This window comes from Hippichthys cyanospilos, chromosome 5 (assembly GCF_059441005.1).
Source record: "Hippichthys cyanospilos isolate Australia breed blue-spotted pipefish chromosome 5, RoL_Hcya_1.0, whole genome shotgun sequence".
Classification (NCBI taxonomy): domain Eukaryota; kingdom Metazoa; phylum Chordata; class Actinopteri; order Syngnathiformes; family Syngnathidae; genus Hippichthys; species Hippichthys cyanospilos.
In genome coordinates, this window is record NC_142373.1 from 14,944,726 (window position 1) to 14,964,808 (window position 20,083).

General features: G+C 42.8%; 3 protein-coding genes across 4 annotated transcripts; 2 read left to right on the forward strand and 1 right to left on the reverse strand.

Annotated features, from left to right (window-relative positions):
* The first annotated feature begins 38 nt into the window (after nt 1–38).
* stk17b (serine/threonine kinase 17b (apoptosis-inducing)) lies at nt 39–8,804 on the forward strand. The gene is made up of 7 exons (XM_088414251.1): nt 39–537; nt 2,712–2,924; nt 3,632–3,770; nt 3,837–3,963; nt 4,344–4,392; nt 4,471–4,650; nt 5,354–8,804. Exons 1-7 carry the CDS (start codon nt 407–409, stop codon nt 5,589–5,591), a joined length of 1,077 nt encoding a protein of 358 aa, XP_088270377.1. The 5' UTR covers nt 39–406; the 3' UTR covers nt 5,592–8,804.
* Nucleotides 8,645–12,513, reverse strand: c5h2orf69 (chromosome 5 C2orf69 homolog). The gene is made up of 3 exons (XM_088414254.1): nt 11,729–12,513; nt 11,066–11,304; nt 8,645–10,951 (listed from the first exon to the last, which is right to left on the reverse strand). The coding sequence occupies exons 1-3, from the start codon at nt 11,984–11,986 to the stop codon at nt 10,498–10,500; spliced, it is 951 nt and encodes a 316-aa protein (XP_088270380.1). The 5' UTR covers nt 11,987–12,513; the 3' UTR covers nt 8,645–10,497.
* Nucleotides 12,514–12,657: 144 nt separating this feature from the next.
* Nucleotides 12,658–16,801, forward strand: ftcdnl1 (formiminotransferase cyclodeaminase N-terminal like 1). Of its 2 annotated transcripts, none has more exons than XM_088414252.1 (6): nt 12,658–12,814; nt 14,077–14,209; nt 14,818–14,913; nt 14,978–15,133; nt 15,205–15,393; nt 16,081–16,801. In XM_088414252.1, the coding sequence occupies exons 2-6, from the start codon at nt 14,095–14,097 to the stop codon at nt 16,515–16,517; spliced, it is 993 nt and encodes a 330-aa protein (XP_088270378.1). In that variant the 5' UTR covers nt 12,658–12,814; nt 14,077–14,094; the 3' UTR covers nt 16,518–16,801. The 2 variants fall into 2 exon arrangements, with proteins under 2 accessions (XP_088270378.1, XP_088270379.1); XM_088414253.1 differs by lacking the exon at nt 12,658–12,814 and adding an exon at nt 12,889–13,097.
* Nucleotides 16,802–20,083: the final 3,282 nt, after the last annotated feature.

The following is a 20,083-nucleotide window of genomic DNA, read 5'->3' on the forward strand; positions in this document are numbered from 1 at the left end:
AAAGCAACAGAACACTACGCATGCGCGGAGCAGTGACGTGTCGAGAAAAGTGTCAAACAAGGTCGTAAAAAACAGGCAAAAATAAAACAAAACAAAACAAAAACACGGAAAGGTCTATCAGCGAGAACTTGAAGTCATTCGAGCCCTCGACGAGCGATTGGATGCGCGAACCGATGGAGAGCCATGAGGTTGAGAGTCTTTTTTGTAAGGCGAGCTCCTCCTCCTCCGTTAAGTTGACCAAATCGAGCGTCGAGCTTACCGCAGCCGGAAGCTAAACGGACTAGCATGGAAGCAGTAGCAGCCGGCGGCCGGCGGTGTTAGCTTCGCCTCGCCCATCCCGCATCCTCCTTCCACTGCCTCCTGTTTGGTCGCGTTCCGGTTGTTTGGGCCGAGGCCGGTGGTGAAGATGTCTCGGAGGCGGCTGGACAGTCGAAGCGGGCCGGCCGCCGCCACCGGCGGACTTCTGGCCGAAAGTCACACGCCGATAAGCGCCGAACCTTTGGACGCCGTCTTTGAAGTCACCGGCGAGTTAGGAAGGTGAGTTTCCAAAACTTTCCTCTTACTTTAAACATTGTCGTGTAATAATGATGTCACGTTTTTTAAAGTTTTTTTTATGCAAAAAAAAATTATATATATATATATATATATGTCGTAGTCTTTACTAAAACAAAAAGCGATTTAACAGAATCAAAGTTTGTAATTTTGTAATGTGAAGTTGAACTCTGCCAAGATTAGATCAATACAAAAATTCCAAGTCTTAAGTACTAGTATCATTGTTTTTAAGACAAGCATTTTAAAAGAGATTAAAAAGATAATCTACTATTATGTAAAAAATGGACTGTTGTTTAAAATAAAACACCGTGTTCTCAGTAAGCTAATATTTTCCTCTTATATATAGGGCACTTTTGGACTTTTGATGCCTGGTCATTGGTCATTTGCAACCAAGAATTTCGCTTTCATCTCAAATGCAGTGCCAAAATACTACACATTTTGCTTTTAATGACAGCCATGGGTGTTTCTAGCCTAGTTTTAGGGTGTGCTCAAGTGCTCCAAAATTGAATCCTACACCCCCTTAAAATGTGTTTGTTTGTTTATTTATTGTATAATGTGTCATTTTTTTTAAAAGTTGGAGACGTGTATTAACATGCAACACGTTTATTGAACATAACACCTCCTTAGTTCTCTTAAACTATAGTGGGATGATATTGAATTAAGATACACAATAATTACACTGATGTTGCCCGGCCGGGAGATAAGCGCCTCGAAACCTCTGACCTCAGATTTGTCCCTGAGCCTACCAGTTGACTTTGAAACATCCACATCTTTTAACCGTGCAATTTAAGATGCTGATCTTGATCACACATCTTTCAACAAAACACTGAAAAGAAGTTGATGAAAGGAGGGATTTCTTGAAAGGTATTATTGGTATTTGCTCTCCCGCCACAGTACAGTACAAGGTGGTATCATGTTACTTACCTTAGTGCAAATCTAGGTCGCTTTCACACTCTGTTCTTGCCCATGAGTGGTAAACATGAACTTTGTCCAACCAGTTCTAGCGGTTTGCCTCCTGTTATTTCTACAGTCAAAAGTGTCTGACATTATGACAAGTTGATGGGAACACATTCTCATCCCATTGAAATACTTTTAGTGCCACACTTCTGCCTATTTTTTTTAAAAGAAAGATGGGGGGCCCTCACTAAAAACCAATCAAACACGTAACTTGCTTTTTCTTCATGTGGTTGTTCCATGCCTGAAAATTTAAGGGTCAGCTTGTATTGTGTCACATGGAAAGTTTTTCCACTTGTAGCACTCTTGAGCACTCTTGAGTTTCACATTAGTTAAACCATGCAACAAAAGGGAAGCAGTTTGTGCAAGCATATGTGCCCATGCAACAGAGGGTTTCCAAACATAACCCTCCCCCAAAAAAACACTCAAATAGCAAGCGCTGGAAATTTGGTTGGGAGAAAAAAAAATCCAACCCCAGATGGCAGTTTGTTTGAAAAATATAAAATTCGATGCCCAATATCTTCTTTAGAGGATGGACCAAAATGCCCATGGACGCGTTCCCAAAACCAAACAGAATGTTAGCCTTATCAAGCATTTTTTTGGAACTTTGATATATATACTATTAGGGGATGTGCCCAAAGGAGCCCCTATTGGAAGCAGTGGGGGTTTGTGAGATTAAAAGTGGGTTTTTACTGACATCTGCAAAGGAAATTTAGTTCTTTTAAATAGCGAGACACGCTGGAACAATACATCTTATTTTAAAATTAAGTGCAAATGAATTGACACATGAATCAAGTTAATTGCTTAATTGTGTTCTAGTGACTCCTTTGAAAAATGTTGGATGCCTTTGTTAAGTTTTATGCGAATGCGCGCTGTCATTAGATGATGAAACAGACAAGGTTACACAATCTTTCTTTTGAAGTTACTGAATACAGTACGCCGAGAGATTATTTTTTTCCTCTCAAAAATGCTTTGTACTGGCTAGTCTGTACTTGGCTGAATAAATATTTAACATGGTGAACATCATTGAAAAATGTTGTGAAACACTGAGAACCAATGGAAATGTACAGTTCTTGTCACCCCATTAAAAAGCATCAAATTAGATTTTCGTATACCTGCGTAAAACCCTTTCAAAGCACTGTCCAAGTCAGATGGACAGTTCATTGTTTTCATGAGACTCAATGTCGAATTTGTGGTCCTCCAAGGGGCAAGTTTGCCGTGGTGAAGCGCTGTGTGGAGAAATCCACAGGCAAGGTGTTTGCCGCTAAGTTCCTGCGCAAGAGAAGGCGGGGCCGCGACTGCCGGGCCGAGGTGGTCCACGAGATGGCCGTCCTGGAGACGGCCCGGAACAACCCCAGGGTGGTCAACCTTCACGCCGCTTATGAGACGGACCACGACATCGTTCTCGTGCTAGAATAGTAAGTCTGAGTGCAGTTCAAGTTGGGAAAGATTCACGTCACCATTTTTAAGAAACGGTCCATGAATCGTGTGTAGTAGTCCAAAATGTCAACTCCACACTGCCAGCCCGAGCTTTTTTAATGAACCAAAATTTCATAGCTTCTTTGTGCCGCCATCATTACAGAAACCGAGATTCCTTTGAAGGACTTGAATACACACTTATTGTTCCTGAGCTCAAGTACGCATTGATTTTCAACACTACACACGCCCTTTACTTAAGCAAGGGCACGCTATGGTGCCTCCTGCACAGCCTCAACAAAACAAATATTTATTTATTCACAGAAAATGTAATGAAGTTGTAACCTGCTGATGTGTTTTAGAGCCACATAGGTCACTGCTCATTGAAAAATTAAAGCTCACTCCACCTTTTTATATCCTTCAGCTTGTTTTGAAGGGGCCATCCTATCTTATGCCCCCCGTGCCTAAAATGGCTTTAATTGCCAGATATAGGCTGGTGGCTGTTACTAGACCAGAACGTCAAGGGAAAAAAATGAAACAAAGAACGCAGTTTAAGCATTGGATTGTCAACATGAGAATCCCTTGGGTTACTATGACAACAAAAGGAAAGGTTAAGGGTTAGTTGAAGTCGTTAGTAGAATTAAGTAGACTTTATAGACTGTACCCAACTATTTGATGGCATTTTCAAACAAGGTTTTCTTTCCACCAGCGCTGCGGGCGGCGAAATTTTCGACCACTGCGTGTCTGATGAGCTGCTGCCCGAGGCTCAGATCATCCGTCTGATCAGGCAGATGCTGGAGGGAGTTAATCACCTCCACCAGAGTAACCTGGTGCACTTGGACCTCAAGGTGGCTAATTTCACATTTGACCTCGGTTTCACCAGGATGTCGAAGTCACTGTTCTTTGTGTCTCAGCCCCAGAATATCCTGCTGACCAGCCTTTCCCCTCCCGGAGACATTAAAATTGTGGACTTTGGCCTGGCACGCCGACTGGGTGCGGCTGGAGAGCTCCGGGAGATTCTTGGCACACCTGAGTATGTGGGTAAGCTACAAAAATGAAACACAAACATTAACCTAACAGAAACTCTAAATGTTTGTTGCCATGAAGGGCACCCTGTTTTTGTGAAACCGCATCAAAAAAAACTTTTGTCAAGGTAATGTTTAAATGCACATGCACAAAAGAAAACAAAACTAAAGTGACAGCTCATTTGCTTTGCAGCAAATTGTTAGTTTGAGAAAAATGTGCCCTAAGCGCTCGTTTCCCGAATCAACACCAAATTAGGTCGGCGCGCCCATCATGAGAGGACGTGACATGTGAAAAAGTCTCAAGCAGCCATGTCCGAAACTGAATCAGAAAGTGAGCCGTTTTGCTTGGAGGCGTCCATTTTGAGCTGGTTCCAAATGTGTCTTTTCCTTACGTAGCACCGGAAATCCTCAATTATGAGCCCATCTCAACATCCACGGATCTGTGGTGAGTGAAAGCTTCAAAGCCCACAACTTGGATGTGGTTATTGTTGTATAAATTTGCTGGCGCTTGGCTTTCCCTCAGGAGCGTGGGCGTCATCACCTACATGCTGGTGACGGGCGAGTCTCCGTTTGCAGGCGACGACAAACAGGAGACGTACCTGAATGTGTCGCAAGTCAACGTGGACTACAGCCTAGAGGCCTTCTCCAGGGTTTCTGAGCTGGCCGTGGACTTTATTCGCAAGCTGCTGGTCAAAGCGCCCGAGTGAGTCACAACAACACCGTGTTGTATATGTGTGTGTGAACTCGCCCCCCAGAATACACGTCATTTTTATTCCCTTGCAGGACGGTTGGCCTCAGGGCGCCGCAACGTTTCATTTTACAGCAGTTTTTCTTCCTTTTCTAAAGTTCACCCGCCAAACAACTCTCTGCACTCTCCCTAACCGCACAAACGTTTTTGTATGTTTTTTTTTCCCACTTCTCAGAATGTGCTTGAAAGTAGCAATTATGCCATATCCCTTCATCGTCTCTTTCCCGACAGTCCTTTTTCCTTCCCAATCTGCCGTACAAATTTTGAATCAATTCACCTTCCTTCAGAAGCTTTGCTTTGGTCTGCGCGTAATGTGCAGTTGTACATTAGGTACACTTTAGTGCTCCCATTTTCCTGTTTACAGTTTATTTGGAGTGTATTGGTTTTTTTATGGGTTTCAGTAGTTGAAAAAAATTGAGGTCTTATTGAAGGCAGGAATAGATTGATTGCATTTCCATCGAAGGGAATTGTCTATTCACGGAATGAATCAAACTTGTATCTCAAAACACTCCATGGGAAGAAAGTGTGCTGACCTTCTTGTTACTAAACAGAAATAAAATTGCTTTGCATTGGTTGGGGTGTACTTGGCTGGGGAAAAATAAATAAATAAAAATACAGGACGCACACGATCACACTAACGAGCTACTGTTGCCGACAGGGACCGCCCCAGCGCGGCCGAGTGCATTGCCCACCCATGGCTGTGGCAGCAGCAGCAGCCGCACGCCCACCCTGAGCCGGCGTCGGCCCGTGGCGCCCGCGAGCGTAGCTGCGGAGCCAAATGGGCAGTGCCTCCACCCGAGGACAAGGAGAACTTCCTGGAGTCGTCACCGCCGCACTCGCATGGCAAACGCTTCCGCTTGGACGAGGAGGTGCTTCTCGGAGATGCTGACTTGTGAAGAGAAAATGGGCCTTTTAAAATGCTTTTAAGAGCAAGGGGCTACTTATTTATGCTCCACTTAATTTGTTAATTCCCAGATTAACACAAGCCAAAGATAATCGTCTTACTGATCCGCCTTTGTGATCCTGTTTGTATGCTTAACTGCAAGTGCCCATTGAGGGCTGGTGGGCAGTTTTAGTGTGTTTGTGTGTGTGTGTGTGTGTGTGTGTGTGGGGGGGGGGGGGGGGGGGTACACGAAGCTGCCTCTGCACTTCATCTCTATAGCTCTATGAAAGGGCGCTCACATTTGCCCAAGCAAGTGCACACATACCTATTTTTAACATCTTAACTATGTTTTATATACAGTTTATATATAGAGAGAGACCGCACACACTTGTAACTTTTCTTCTCTTGTGTGGTGACCACGTACACAACAATTGGTGTCTATGCAAGGCATCAAGGTGTCCATGCACTCACTAAGATTTTCACTGGTAAATATTGAACGTATCTAACAGTTTGGATGGTCAACTGTTTTGCCATCAGTGGGGAGGTGAAATGGCTGGGCCGTTATCTTGTGGCGGGGTGCCAGGTGTCCAATCGTCACGAGGGGCTGGACCACTTTTATGTGTGCACCACTTACGTTTGCAGTGTTGAACATTGTCACCCCTTTCTTGAGCAGTCGGGGAGAAAAAATGACTTAGTGATGATCGTTCTAGTGACGGCAAGTCAAGAAAAAGTCTTGGTATGTGTTTAACCCACTTCGGTGTGGACTTGATATTCAAAAGTGCCATGTGAAGAACGGCCAGCACAAAAAGCACATTCCTGATATTTCGCACCTTTTGAGCATTGATATTTAGCTCAGGGTTTTTAGAACAGAAAAAAAATGTCAAGCAGTTCTGTATTTCAGTGTTGATTGATTCTCAGGTGATCACATGTTTTGAACTCCTTATGGTGGCGTGTAGTTTACCCTAAAGTGCTATCAGTGCTCCGGTTTCTCAAACGAGTTACTCTTTGGTGGACCTGCAGAAAAGGGAAGCGCCGTCCAGCACTTAACTTCCTCTTCGACACAGCACTTCATCTTTACGTATGGAAAGAAAAAACACTGCTCACTTTTCTTACTCTTTATGTTATTCTTTTTATTTATGTGCTGGGCTTATAATGTTTTTTTTATGTCATTTGCAGAACAGATGAGTTGGAAAAATGTTTTTGCCGTGTGGATTTGCTGTCGTTTATTGCGAAATGGGAGGAAGCGGGAAGGTATAAGGAAGGACTGATGTTGGATTGAGGTCAGAGTGGAGGTGATGTTGGAAGGTGGCGTTGAAGGTACGTGGGCGCCAGAAGGCTTTTTCGAGAGATTGTAGAATGTGGGGTGAAATAGAAGGACTTGTTTCCCGGCGTTTATGTTAAGTGTGCTCATCTCATGCTGGTAGCGTGGCCTTTGTGTGAGGGGAACACGCTGCCATCCACAAACAACTGGAATGCAAAATCCTGCTGCTTTTTCTCCAGAGATGACGTAGAATTTTGTGCCTTGAGATATGAGGAACCCCGTTTACTTAAGTGTTTCAACATTGGAGCTGTTAACGAGTGCTGTCTGATGACAGGGAGCTCAATTCGACTGATTTTGCAATAAGTACACTGTAAGAATAAAAATAAATGATGTGACAGATTTCAAACACTATTATTAATTCAGTTTCACTATGCTAGGTATTGAGTAAATATTACCTAAATCAGACCCTTAAAAGTTAGCTATTTAATAGTAATTTTAAATAGAAAACAAAATAATTATTAAAGTATGTGTAATAAATTTTTAGTAGTGCTATTTTACATATGTAGAATGTTTATTTTTCTTAACTCAATATTTTTGTTTAGTTGTTAATTTACTTTTGTTTTCTATTCAAATCTACTCATTAAATGGATAGATATCAGGGGTCTAATCAATAATATGGCTTGTAATCTGTTGCATCATTTTAATGTCAAAGTGGGCATAATTCAACATTTTGCATTTCAATTAAAACCACGAGTGTTGCCTTACAAAAAAAAAGGCCTGTTCAGCATAATACTAACCATAAAAAACGTAATTGGCATGCAAACAATTAGCAGTGATAGTTTTGAGTTTAGGAAGTTTTAAATTCATGAAAGAGCTAATTGTACACTCACAAAAAAACTTTGGCATAAATATTATTCGTTGCAAAATGATGATTGCTTCTTTAGAAGTCATCTATTGGTTTGGGAGCATGACTGTATTACACTGCCTCCCAGTGGCCAAGGTGCGCAGACCACAAACAGAAGAAAAGTACAATAAAATCAGTTGCAGCATGAAATCATGATGCCCATACTAAAACTGATGAGGAGAGGGGAGTCATATCATTTTGATTCATGAGCCTGCTTCTAGGATATATTAGTTGTATCTCAAGGCAATGGCGTTGTCGGAAGCCAAAAAAAAAAAAAAAAAAACACGGTCAAGAAATAAGCTTCAGTATCCACACACCTCAGGAAATAAAGGAGACATATTATGCAAATGTTCTTCCTTGAAAACCATAAGCCTTGTAAGCGTGACTGCCTAAATAATATTTAACTTAATCACATTATTTTTTTTTTTTTTTCATATGTAGATTGTCAGTCGTCAAAGTTGTGGAATTGACAAAATACAACTGCAAGAATACAGAGGTTGCCAGGGAAACCAGCCAAGCCCGTTTCACTTGTCAATTACCATGACGACCAAGAGAGTAGCTAGGGTGTTGCGGCTACTTCCCTGAGAGATATGAAAAGAAACTTGCTGGCATTCACGCGGTCCCCAAAAGCATGGATTGATTTTCACAGGCGGAGAGGCAGCCGCTGGATTAGGCTTAGTGCATGTGGTGCATGCATAAATATCCTCCAGAAAGTGTCAGATGGTATAAAACTATGAGCAAAAAAACAGATTTTATGGCTTGCTTGTAGGCGAAATCGGAGAAATAGTCCTTTTTTTTTTATACTATGTCCCCGTGAAATGACACACCTGCTGTTTTTCCTAGCACACGCACACACTTTTGACAAAAGCTTCTTGAAATGACAACGCGGGGGCTGGATGGATGGACTTCAGAGCTCTTTGTTTATTTTGGACTCATTCTAATTGAAGATTGCCACCACTTAGGACAACAAGCTAATGTTTTGTAATCAAGCACACTCACACAAGCTCATTTATATTTAGCCATCCATGTGCTAAAATGCTTATTAAAGATGATAGAAATGATGTGCCTCCTTGTCCCATGTGGTTGACTTGTGCCCTTTTGAGGGGGGCTGTCTTTTTGTATTTATTTTTTTGCACACTAGAAAGTGTCAGTGATATGGCATGACTAGCCATAAAAATAACTCATTAAAAAAACAAAAATCAATACTTGGTGCAACTTTTAAAACTACTGATTTGTTTTTAACTTCCCGTGAAAATGTTGTAGTCAAAATTGAAAAATTCAAGGAAATACACTAACAATTTCATGGGTCATTCTAACCCGCAATCATATCAAACAAAACCCAAGGATGCTCAATGGAATACATAAAAAAGTATGGAAAATAAATTTGATATAACATTTTAAGGTTCAAAGTTTGACTGACATTGCAAGTAGGTTAAACTAAAAAAGAATATATATAAAGTAAAGCCAGGTTTTATGGATTTATTTATTTTTAATTAAATGTCATGTGATTGTTTCAATTCTCACATTGCTATAATGTCTTTGAATGGGGCGATAAAATGGAATGTTTAGCTTAGTTACATTCAGCAATAATGATGGCCATGGTCAATAGTGCAATGATAGTGGGAACAGTCGCTTTTTTTTCCTTTTTCCATTTGGAGATGACATTCACGACTGCTTTCCGTAGACGAGAGTGAAACAAGACAAGAATAACATGCGTTTTGTCTATTCAGCCTACTGTTACACTCCAAATGGCAAGTGCAGACAACAAGGCGGCCAACGTGCTGGAAACACAACTCAGCACGTGTGCGCCTTGAAATAGTCGACGTCTTACACACAGGCTATAATTTAAATAACGCAGGAATTGTCAGACAAAAAAAAGGGGGGGGGGGGCAAAATAGGTCAAAGTAAGGTGCCTGGAAAACCAACTTTCCACAGAGCCAAGACACAAATTCCAACAAAAGCAAAAGGAATGAAAGCTCAACCTCGTGCACTTTTTTTTTTTTTTTTTAAGCGGAATCCTCAAAAAAGGTGAAATTGGGCTGCCATTTGAGGTCACTGAGGCAGCTTATAAACAACAAAAACCTGAGAGCAATCTAGCAAAAAGAGCAATTTCCTTAAAGGGGAACTCAAGTCAAAAATGTTCTTGACAATAATATGTTCTATGCGGCCCAATTAGCCTAAACATTTTGATTCGTAGTGTTTGCATAACAGGAAATGACGCTGAAAAAATTCACTCGTTTTAAATCCATCTCGACGGTGGCAATTTTCCCACTTGCAGTCACATGAAAATGATGTCACACTTTGCTTGACCAATCACATCTCACCCGTTTTCACAGGCTGAGCCGTGATTGGTCATTTAGCTAAGCCCTGAGCAACGATGGTGACATTTTCAGGTGACAGCAAGCAGCTTAATTCATACTGCGCAAACACGATAGTCATCACATCTGTGTTTACGCTGGCCCAGCTACAACGAAGGTGTTAAAAGTAAAGAAAATGTTTGACTTGAGTTTTAATGAGTGGCTGTGAAATACATCTTTCGTTTTGCCAAGAGACACCGTTGCAAAATGCTTAGTACCCCCTCCACCCTCTCTATAGGCCATTAATTTTTCGGAAGCAAAAATTAAGGAACAGCGAAATAAACCCATGTGCATTTAGGAGCAAAAAGCAGTCCACCAGCGATTGCAAGAATTTTTGTGAATAAGATGGACTCACTAAAGTCAAGATGTACATATACCCCATATACCTGTAAAGGGCTCAGAATTCCCGAATGATCCGAAAGTGGTTTTCAATGGAGGGCGGTTGATCAGCAAAATGGAGTTTATGATGCAGGCGCGCATCAAATTCCTCCAGGGTCTGAAGAAAAGACGCATGCTCTCGGCCCACCCAGGCCCGCGCCGGGTCCCGGACCTCGTACGGCGTCACATGGGCGTGGACCTCGATCCCGCTGGCGGCCAGCTGGCCCAGTGGCTCCCTGTCCGTCACCCAGGTCTGGCTTCCGCCCGGGTGCCCGCCGTCGAGCCAGAACATGTCCGAAAGGCTTCGGGCAAAGTGGGAAAGAGACGTGTCGGCCAGGGCGCCGGCCAGCTCGTGCACCACCTGGTTGAGGACCACGCAGCCTTTGCTGAAGCCCACCAGGGTCAGGGAGAAGTTGGCGCCGGCAATGCCGTTTGGAAGGCCGGCTCGCTCCATCCCGTGGATCAGCAGAGACCTGCGTCAAAGGTTTGTCAGGGGGGCCTAGATTGTCTATAGCGTTTCTGCTTGTCACGCAGCTATTGTACATATCTGAAAGCAACGGACAGGCAATGAAAAGGAGGTAACCAACCTGAGGTGTCGCAGGGCTCCTCCATCGGATGAGTAGGGGCTGTGCTCCGGGGCGCCGAACATGTTGCTGTCCACAAAGTTGCAGTAGCTGCTGAACTTGTGCAGGTACATGCGGGAGGCGCGCACCACCCACACGTGGTGCCCAGGGAAGCGGCGGCCCAGCATGACGCACACCTGCTCCAGACTCCACGCCAACCAGGGAGCGCATTCAGCCTGAGAGGACATCTCCTCCTGAAAGTTCTGGATCAAAGGAACATGCATTTTTCTCCTGTTGATAAGGGCTACTAACAGAATTTCTGTTCAATAAGAAAAGTGAACATTTTTCTCAACGTATTGTTTTACTTAGGGGTGGTTTTGATTCATTTTAGACAAAAGGGGCGTGGCAGCCGTCACAGCGAGTGTCCGGGCGTCTTACTTCCGGGTTAGAAATACAGTATATAGCCACCATCAGGATAATCTAGATTTCAGAAAAAAAAATTAATGGTCGTTGTGACCAAGTTATTGTTTAATGATAACAGTAACTTGACATGATACAGGCCGTTTAAGTCTTCATCTTGTAGTGCTGTGTTGACGGGCATTTATGACATTTTTTCTCATTCTACATTATTAATGAGCAGGAAGGGCTTATGCTAATAATGCAGTTTAGTGGGATAGCTGTGCTCACCTGAATGTCCCCGTGGAAAAACACCACATGCTTATTGCCCCCATCTCCGTTGTCTGCTTGTGCGTCGTGTCCATCTCCGGGCCGAAGGAGGAGCAGATCGTTGAGCATGTTTGCTTTGCACCCGGGCACGGCCAGTAGCTTGTGCAGCTTCTGCGCGCTCGAACATTTGGCGAGTCCGGTCGGGCGGCTGCCCGACGCCGACACCGGCACCGCGGTCGTCGTCATCGTGGCGTATTCGGCTGTAGCTGCCGCTATCATGTCAAACCTCGAGTCCAACGCGAGGCAGGCGTTTAGCTACCTGAGTAGGCATTGCAGCATATTTAGTTCCAAGATGGCCTTCATCCATGTAACGCTACATCACTAAACGCTTGACCGGATGTCACCTCTCTTATTAGTTCAGGGAACGCCCTAAAAAGTGAGAGCAGTAGATCGCCAAACCTGGGCGGGCGACATTTGGGGTCGTGACGTTGTTGAGGGGCGTACCGTGTCGATCTCTAGACCAATGAGTTTGCGTAATGCGTGTAGCGTGTAGTTCCGTTCTGCGACAATTGGATACTATTGGGCAAAAACAGGTTATTTTGCTCTCTTCCGCTTCTGCTTTGCCTGTGACTTCCCCACAGAGAGGCGCTGTTGATTAAAAATGCGCCAATTTCGCCAACAATACAACAGGCGTGCGCCCATGTTCCTGTCGAATGCAGCTTTCTGTTTACACAAGATTCTATGCGGGAACAAGAAACCACATTCAAAGCACAGCTGTAACAAACAAACACGATAAATGGCAACAGAGCAGGCGCAAGCGTGCAAGTCAAACCAAGAGCGTTCCCTCACCTTTCTTTCCGTGTTCAACTGAGACGTACTGCACTAATCTTTGGTTTAACATAATAGGCCCCTTTAGTAATTTAGGACCTGTTAAATTTACTATTTGCGAAAATTGTAAGCACAGATGGGTTAAAACATATAATGTACTATCTGCACGCCACTTGAACAACCCACAGTAGTATTTAGTGACAGATTGGACTTTGCCCGATCTTTGTGCACTGCGTTGCCACCGGCGATGATAAGCAGCAAGTGATTCACGAGCGTTTGGTGACTATAAAATTTATTTTAGCGTTAAACCGTAGTGTCACATTTAGGGCAACTTTATTTTCACTCTTGACACGTTGCTTTGCTATTCGGTGTGAGTTCCAACACGGAACATTTTAAGTACTGGACAATAAATCGAACCGCCCTAGCACGAGCACACTATTCTATCTCATAAACTATTTCGTTTTTACAAAAAGAAAAATTCTTGTCTCCGTATTGAGACGAGGAGTCAACATAAACAACACGGCGAACGATGGGGGCGGGGTTCAGGGAACTATGTTAAATGGTAAAGCTGACTTTTGTGTTACGAACCAATCCGTACTAAATAAGTGTTAAACATACATTTTATCTGCGGTCCAGCAAAAAGAGATTTATTCTCCCGCTTTGTTTAAAATAATTAAAACTTTCTGAAAGAGCACAAATGATGACTGCACTTTCCTCAAAGAAAAGACAAACTTGCTGTTGCATTAAATATTATTTGCATTTTAACGGAGAGAAACTGAAAAAATGCTTTAATTGTTATTATTCGTTAAGGAAGTCACAACATAAAAAAAGTTTGAGTTACATGTTGGAACATGCAAAATGAAATGCGTTTTCTCCTTAGGAAATTTACAAGTCATAGGTTTGTCACGTAGATGTTACACTTTCCTAAAGAGAACAAGCTATTCATTTTGCAATTTTTGATGTGAATTTCTAAAATGAAGTCTAATTATTGATATTGTGGTTTAAATGTTTTAGGACTGAAAACGTCGTTTAAGTGGAGTTATTTGGGCATTCTTTCATTTTATTCTGCATTACGGCCAACTGGTTAACACATTTGCCTTACGATTTGCGAACTGTGGATTCAAATCCAGGTTGTGGCCTATCTTTTGTCACTTTTGCTTGTTCTCCCTGAGCTGTGGGTATTCTCTGGATTCTCTGTTGTCATCCCATGGTCCTAAACAATAAACGCTAGAAGATAAATGATTGATGTGATGGCAAAAACTGCCTGTTCAGGGTGTCCCAATCCAATTGCCTGATGACGGCTGGCATAGGCATCAGCATGGCAGCAAACTTAGTGAGGATAAGTGACTATAGAAAATGGATGGATGGCTGTCATAAATTGGAAAAGTCTCCTAAATTGCAACAAATGGAGTCTTTCAATTCAGAATCTCCTGCTCATCTTTTACATTTTATTCCCATTTCATTAAATCTCTTCTTGTATACATACATGTCATGTGTGTTAATACTTGTTCTGTGCTCTAATGGTATTAAATTGTCGTTAGACTTTTTATTGCTGAAACATGACGTCGACTTCATTGGGAAGACGTCTGGTGACATGTCTGCTCAACGTGTCAGAGGCTCGCCGGAAGGACCTGGTGGAAAGCGTGGCTAAGGCCGCCTTATACGATTCTCAAGGCAAGTCCACAACACCACAGATTATCATGGTCTGGGTTTGTGTTAGGTTTGGATTCTGGTTTTGTTGATGTTTTCTTTTCCTTTGTGTCGGTGTCTTGTTTAGTTTTAATTGTGTCCGCATGTCCTTATCAACCAGCTCCCTGCTGTTAACCAATCAGCTGTCTCTACCAATCGTCTCGTGTCCACATGTTCCTTGTTGGCTTGTCAGTTTGGCTTGTAGTTAGTTCCCTGGTTTCTTTCATTCTTTGTCAGATCATTATCATGTACGCGCCGCCTGTCTTTTTTAATCTGCTGCTCACATGTTTAATCCACTTCCTCTTTCCCGCTTTGCTTTTTATTTAAATGTCCTGCTGCACATACTGTACTCCTCGCTTCTGAGCTAGCCTGCACTTGAGTCCAAAATCCCCATATACATGCCGAACTGTGACACAGCTGGAACTGGAGACGTTTATCATATTGCTAAAATTGAGCAGATTGTCCAGACAATGATGTTGTCATTTTAAGTAAATCACAAGGGAATGCATCAAAAAGTCCCAAGCCTCCAAAGCGCAATTTTGTTTTTGAAGCAGCCATTTTGAGCAAGTATTGCCTTGTCTACCGTTCCGCAGGTTTTGTAAGAGACAGAACAACGGTGCTGAACATCTTCAATGACCGTGACTACAACCGCTCCGTCATCACAATTGTGGCCAGTATTGAAGCCATCGGTAAGTACTGACTCCTTGTCGTGTCACCTCAGTGGCAGAAAAAAAAAATAAAACCGTCTTTCAGGGGAGGCAGTCCTGTCCGCCTGCGAGAAAGCCTGTGAGCTGTTTGACATGCGCACCCACTCAGGGGTCCACCCGTGTTTGGGTGCCGTGGACCTGGTACCCATCTACCCCTTGGGGGAGGACGTGGGACCCGAGGACTGCGCCCGAGAGTCTCGCGGTGAGATCATGTCCACCTCACGTTGACTTTTGTATGCCTTTGTGACTTTGGTCCATCCCGGGCATCCGCAGCCATCGCTGAGGGCCTAACCCGTCGAGTCCCGGGCACCAGTGTCTTCCTCTTCGGGTGGGCGGACACCCCGCTTGAGCGGGGGCTGGCGCAGAGGAGGAAGGAGATGGGCTGGTTCAAGAAAACGCCGGATCTGAATGCCATCAGGCCTTGCGTAGGGCCCATGCCGCACAAACGCTTTGGCCTCACTGGTGAGTCCAAGCACAAGAGACGCTCATTTTCTCAACATGTAGTTTTCTCATTTTCTATGACTATTCCACTCCTAATTCGACACACTAGCCTGATAGCAACTTTCCTGAACTCATTCAATGCCAGGGATGTATTTTCATGTTTTTTAATTTTTTAAGATTCCAGACATTCAATCCCAGATGCTTAAGTATCGATCTAATACTTAAGTATCTGGAAATTAATGTCCTTCATGTACTTAAGTATTGATCTAATACTTAAGTATCTGGAAATTAATGTACCTAAGTATCGATTGAAGACTTAAGTATCTGGGATTGAATGTCCTGACTCTTAAAAACGTAAACTTGGTATTGAATGAGTTAATACGCCGTAATTGGTGCAAATGATTTTGCTCTCCAAAATTGTACAATGCCTTTCCTGAATTCTTCAGCGGTTTCATTTCTCATGACTATTCTGCTCGTCAAATGATAATTATGCCCATCGCAAAGTTTCCTCAATACATCTTCAGCAAAATACATGGGTTTTCCTAAATGTGATAGGTTTTTTTTCATGGCTATAACAAATGCGCCATCCAAATGAGTACAAACATTTTCCTGAATTGACCAACATTTTCACGACAATCCAAGCTTCTGGTTTCTAAAGTTAGCTTTTATTAAGGGCTGACTTCTCTGTGTATGGTTCCAACGCTGCAGGTGTTGGGGCCAGTCCTTACGTGATGAACTGCAACGTGACTATCGACACCCACGATGTGAGCGTCGGGCGACGCATCGCCTCTGCCATCAGAGAGTCCACGCCGGGCGGCCTCCCAGGCGTCCAAGTCCTTGCCTTGCCACACGAGGGCGCTGTGGAGATCGCCTGCAACGTGGAGAGCGTGCCGGGCGGTCCGACGGGCCCAATGAGCGCCACGATGCCGTGGTCGTGCTACAGCGTGGGGGGGCAGCCGTACTGTCACGTTCCAGCGTCTCTCATCGGTGCGAGGGTGGCCGAGCTGGCAGCCGGTCACGGCTTCGGCACCAAGGGCACCGCCTTGGTGGGTTTCACCCCCACCGAGTGCCGGGGCTTGGCCGAGGTGGCTCTGTCTCAAGGGATCGCCGAATTTTGGAAAGAGCAACAGAGAGTGCGCATGTGAAAATAAATTAAGCTTTTAAACTACCAGACACAAAGTCCATTGTTTTGAAATGATTCAAAGTGAGTCAAAAGAAGGCTCAATTTTTGAGAAGAAATATATCACACGTAAGTTCAAATTTGTCCTTTTGCACATGCTTTCGCTTTGGATTTCAATGTTTGTCAACTTTTGCATTGTAGGTTCGCAAAGACAAGAAGAAACGATTCTTTGATCAGCTTCACAGGACTCGAGTGTGAGTCAGATTGCTATGCGTTGATTTTAGCGTGAATAAATGGACATTTCTTCCATGTCGGTTGTCAGTTGTTCAATGACAATGTTTACCAAAAGTTTGCCCGTGAGTCATCTCAAGAGCACAAATTGCACATTGGTCTTTCATTTTTGAGATAAACTGTGTGACATACTCATCAGTACACAAATGAGCATAGAGTGACTTCGTGTTTAGTAAGTTCGGTCCATGTGTGTCCATTTGTGAGTACTCATTGTTACTCCTTTTTCAACAAGGTTGTGGCCCTCAACCTACTTTTCAAAGCGTGAATCTTTTTTTTTTCCGGTCAACTTAAAAAAATAAAAATGAAGATCTTAGGAGCTACTTTTCTAATGCTTTCTCAAAGCTTTTTTTATTCAGCAACTCCAGAAGATAGATCACCTGTTTTATTTCACGATCATCGCTAATTACAATGCTCATCCATGTAAAACTTAACCAAAGAAAGGCCTACAACGTTTTGCGAAAGAGTCATAACACAATCGAGCAACAATATGCTTCATCTTCCAATTCATTTGTTCTTAGTTTGGAAAGAAAACTATATTGTCATATGTTATAGGACAAGGGGCTGGGGTTGGGAGTTCAGGTATAATGAGTCAACTCATAAGATTTAGCCTCAAGTCCGCTTTTGCTTTGCATTGATTCCTCCACTAATGAATAATTTCATTCCACCGTAGCTTTTCACGTTACGTAAATGGCTCCCACCCTACCCCCCGAGGCCCTCTTCATCTTCAGCGCCCGCCTCCCACTCGGTAAGTCTTTGCCCGCCATTCAGCTGAAGCCACGGTCACACAAGCGCGGCAGCATCTCGGCTTCTTTTCATGAGTCTTGCATCGAATTTTGGCATGTGCACCCCGCACATAAGCGCACACAGTGCCTGTCAGCCTGCCGAGCATCACCACTTAATCTAGGTCAAAGCACAAGCCCAGAGGTATTCTGCAACACACGCACACGCATTCATATGAAGGCATCTTTCCAATCTTCATGTTAGGCGGCAAGCCGCTCAATATTCATTTAGCCCACTCGGGATTTGGCTCAAGAAGACCACTGTGACTAAGCGCGCTTGGGAGTCATTATTAGCCATCCTAAAAGAGACACTTAAGTGCATTTTGCTGCGCTCGTGTGTGTGATGCGCTTGCTTTGATCTAATTTCGCCTGGCAGTGTATCATCCGAGATGCAAGCACATGTGTGACGGCGGCGGAGAGAAAATAGAGGAGCTTATTTCCTCACGTCGGCCTCCGCCAAGCCTTCTATAAATACGCACTGCTCTGTTGTAGCGCTGCAAAGCCAGCCCCCGCCCCCCCCAACATCCTAACACCCCACCCCCCACATGTTTGTCCAATCTTTCCTCATAATTGCTCTTCCACTCGATCTTTTCTTCCCCTCTGCTCCTGTCATCACATGTGCTGCAATGTTTGGCATGTCTAGACTCCAGATAACATTGGCCAAAAAAAAAGAGCGCTGGGGTATGTACCCTTTCAACTGTAATTAACTGTCTCTTTAAAGTGTACCTGTGATGCTCCGAAGGAATGGAAAAAAAAATGTGTGCAGCCATACTTGTCATGGTTGACAGCTGCTCTTTCTTACTACTGTCTCCCATTCAACAAACGGCATTTTCTTAGTCACATTCTGACCAGTTTGAATCAGTCTTACAATATTCCATTGTAAACATTGACCAAAGGGCATTCAGATTGAATCCGGAATATTGTAAAACATTCCAATTTTGTCAGACTATATGACCAGGAAGATGTATTGAATGGGAGACAGTGGAAGGATATAGCAGCTGTGGATAATGTGCTTTCACATCTCTACCCCCCTTCTGACAAGTATGGCTACGTCCATGTTGTCTCGATAAATAGAGTCCCCTAGCCCATGGATCGGGAACCTGCGGGTCCGGCGTTGCATGTGGCTCTTTCGTCCTTATGTTGCAGCTCTCCGTGGTTTGGGAAAATAAACAATGCTTGGTTCAGATCAACTACGTGGACGGCGTAACAAACGATGCATTTGAATTGCAGTCAATGCTGTTTGCGTGATTGAGTGATCGTTGCGATATCGAAAGGACGTGTTTGGTGCGACGAGACACGAAACACGATGCATTACAGCCAATGAGTTTCGGAAAGGTAAAAACAGGAAACGGAAGTGTAGCGAGGCCTTCCAGATTAAAAGCACAAATGTCAGTTTTATGTGAAAACCTGGTGGTGCCTTGTTGATCAACTGAAGGGAGTGACATCTATTGTGATTAAATATCAAATACAGTGAAACCTCAAGATACGGTCGCTTCTGTACAGGTTTTTTTCTTCATGTGATGAAAATTACTTTCCATATAAAAGACAAACAAAATAAAATAAAACAAAACAAAACTTGAAATCTCAAAATTCCGATTTGATATAACGTAACGTGAGATTCTCCACTGCAGTGCGCAATGTTCACTAAAATAATCGATCAATTAAACAACGGGAGACAGAATGCTATCGAAGTATTGATTTCCAGTTTGAACTACTATTTAACGCCGCAGTATTCTGTTCGTAATATACATCCATCCATTTTCTATAAATATAATGTCGGGACTTAATATGCAGGCATGTTCCGTCTGTTAAAGAGAGGATGTTGCAGTTAGTAGACAGTTAAAAAAAATATAAAGAAAATTGAAGTTTCATATATATATATATATATATATATATATATATATATATATATATATATATATATATATATATATATATATATATATATATATATATTTATTATTATTTTTTTTTTAATCATCTTCATGGGTTCAACAATGTGTTTGCGGCTTCCAGTGTTGTCTTATCCGTGGAAACTGGGTCAAACTGGCTCTTTGAATATTCAAGGATGCCGACCTCTGGTACACTTTCCCACTCCTGTTTTCAAATGAAAAAATAAAGAACATCTAGATGTCAGCATCTCAGAAAAAGAACAATTTTATTCAGTTGTTTTGACTGGTCAGGTACGAAATGATTCAGGGACAGTTCAGTTTGAAACTTTTATTCAATTTGCTTCAAACCACCGGTGCATTTTATATACTTGAAAATGTAATTTATTTTAAACAGCAAAAATGTTAATATAACACACTGTTAATCAATTGGAAAAGAACATGCAATGCAGTTTACATGTAAAAAAGCATTTTGTCAGCTTTGTTTCAATTTTGTGCAATAATTAAGAATGACATCAAATGTTTTGTGCATGGCTCAATTTGGCATTTTTGTCCATGAAAAAAGTAAGATTTGATTTTTAATCACTAAACAACGAAGCTAACAAACCAGGAGTGCAAGAATGCAAACCAAT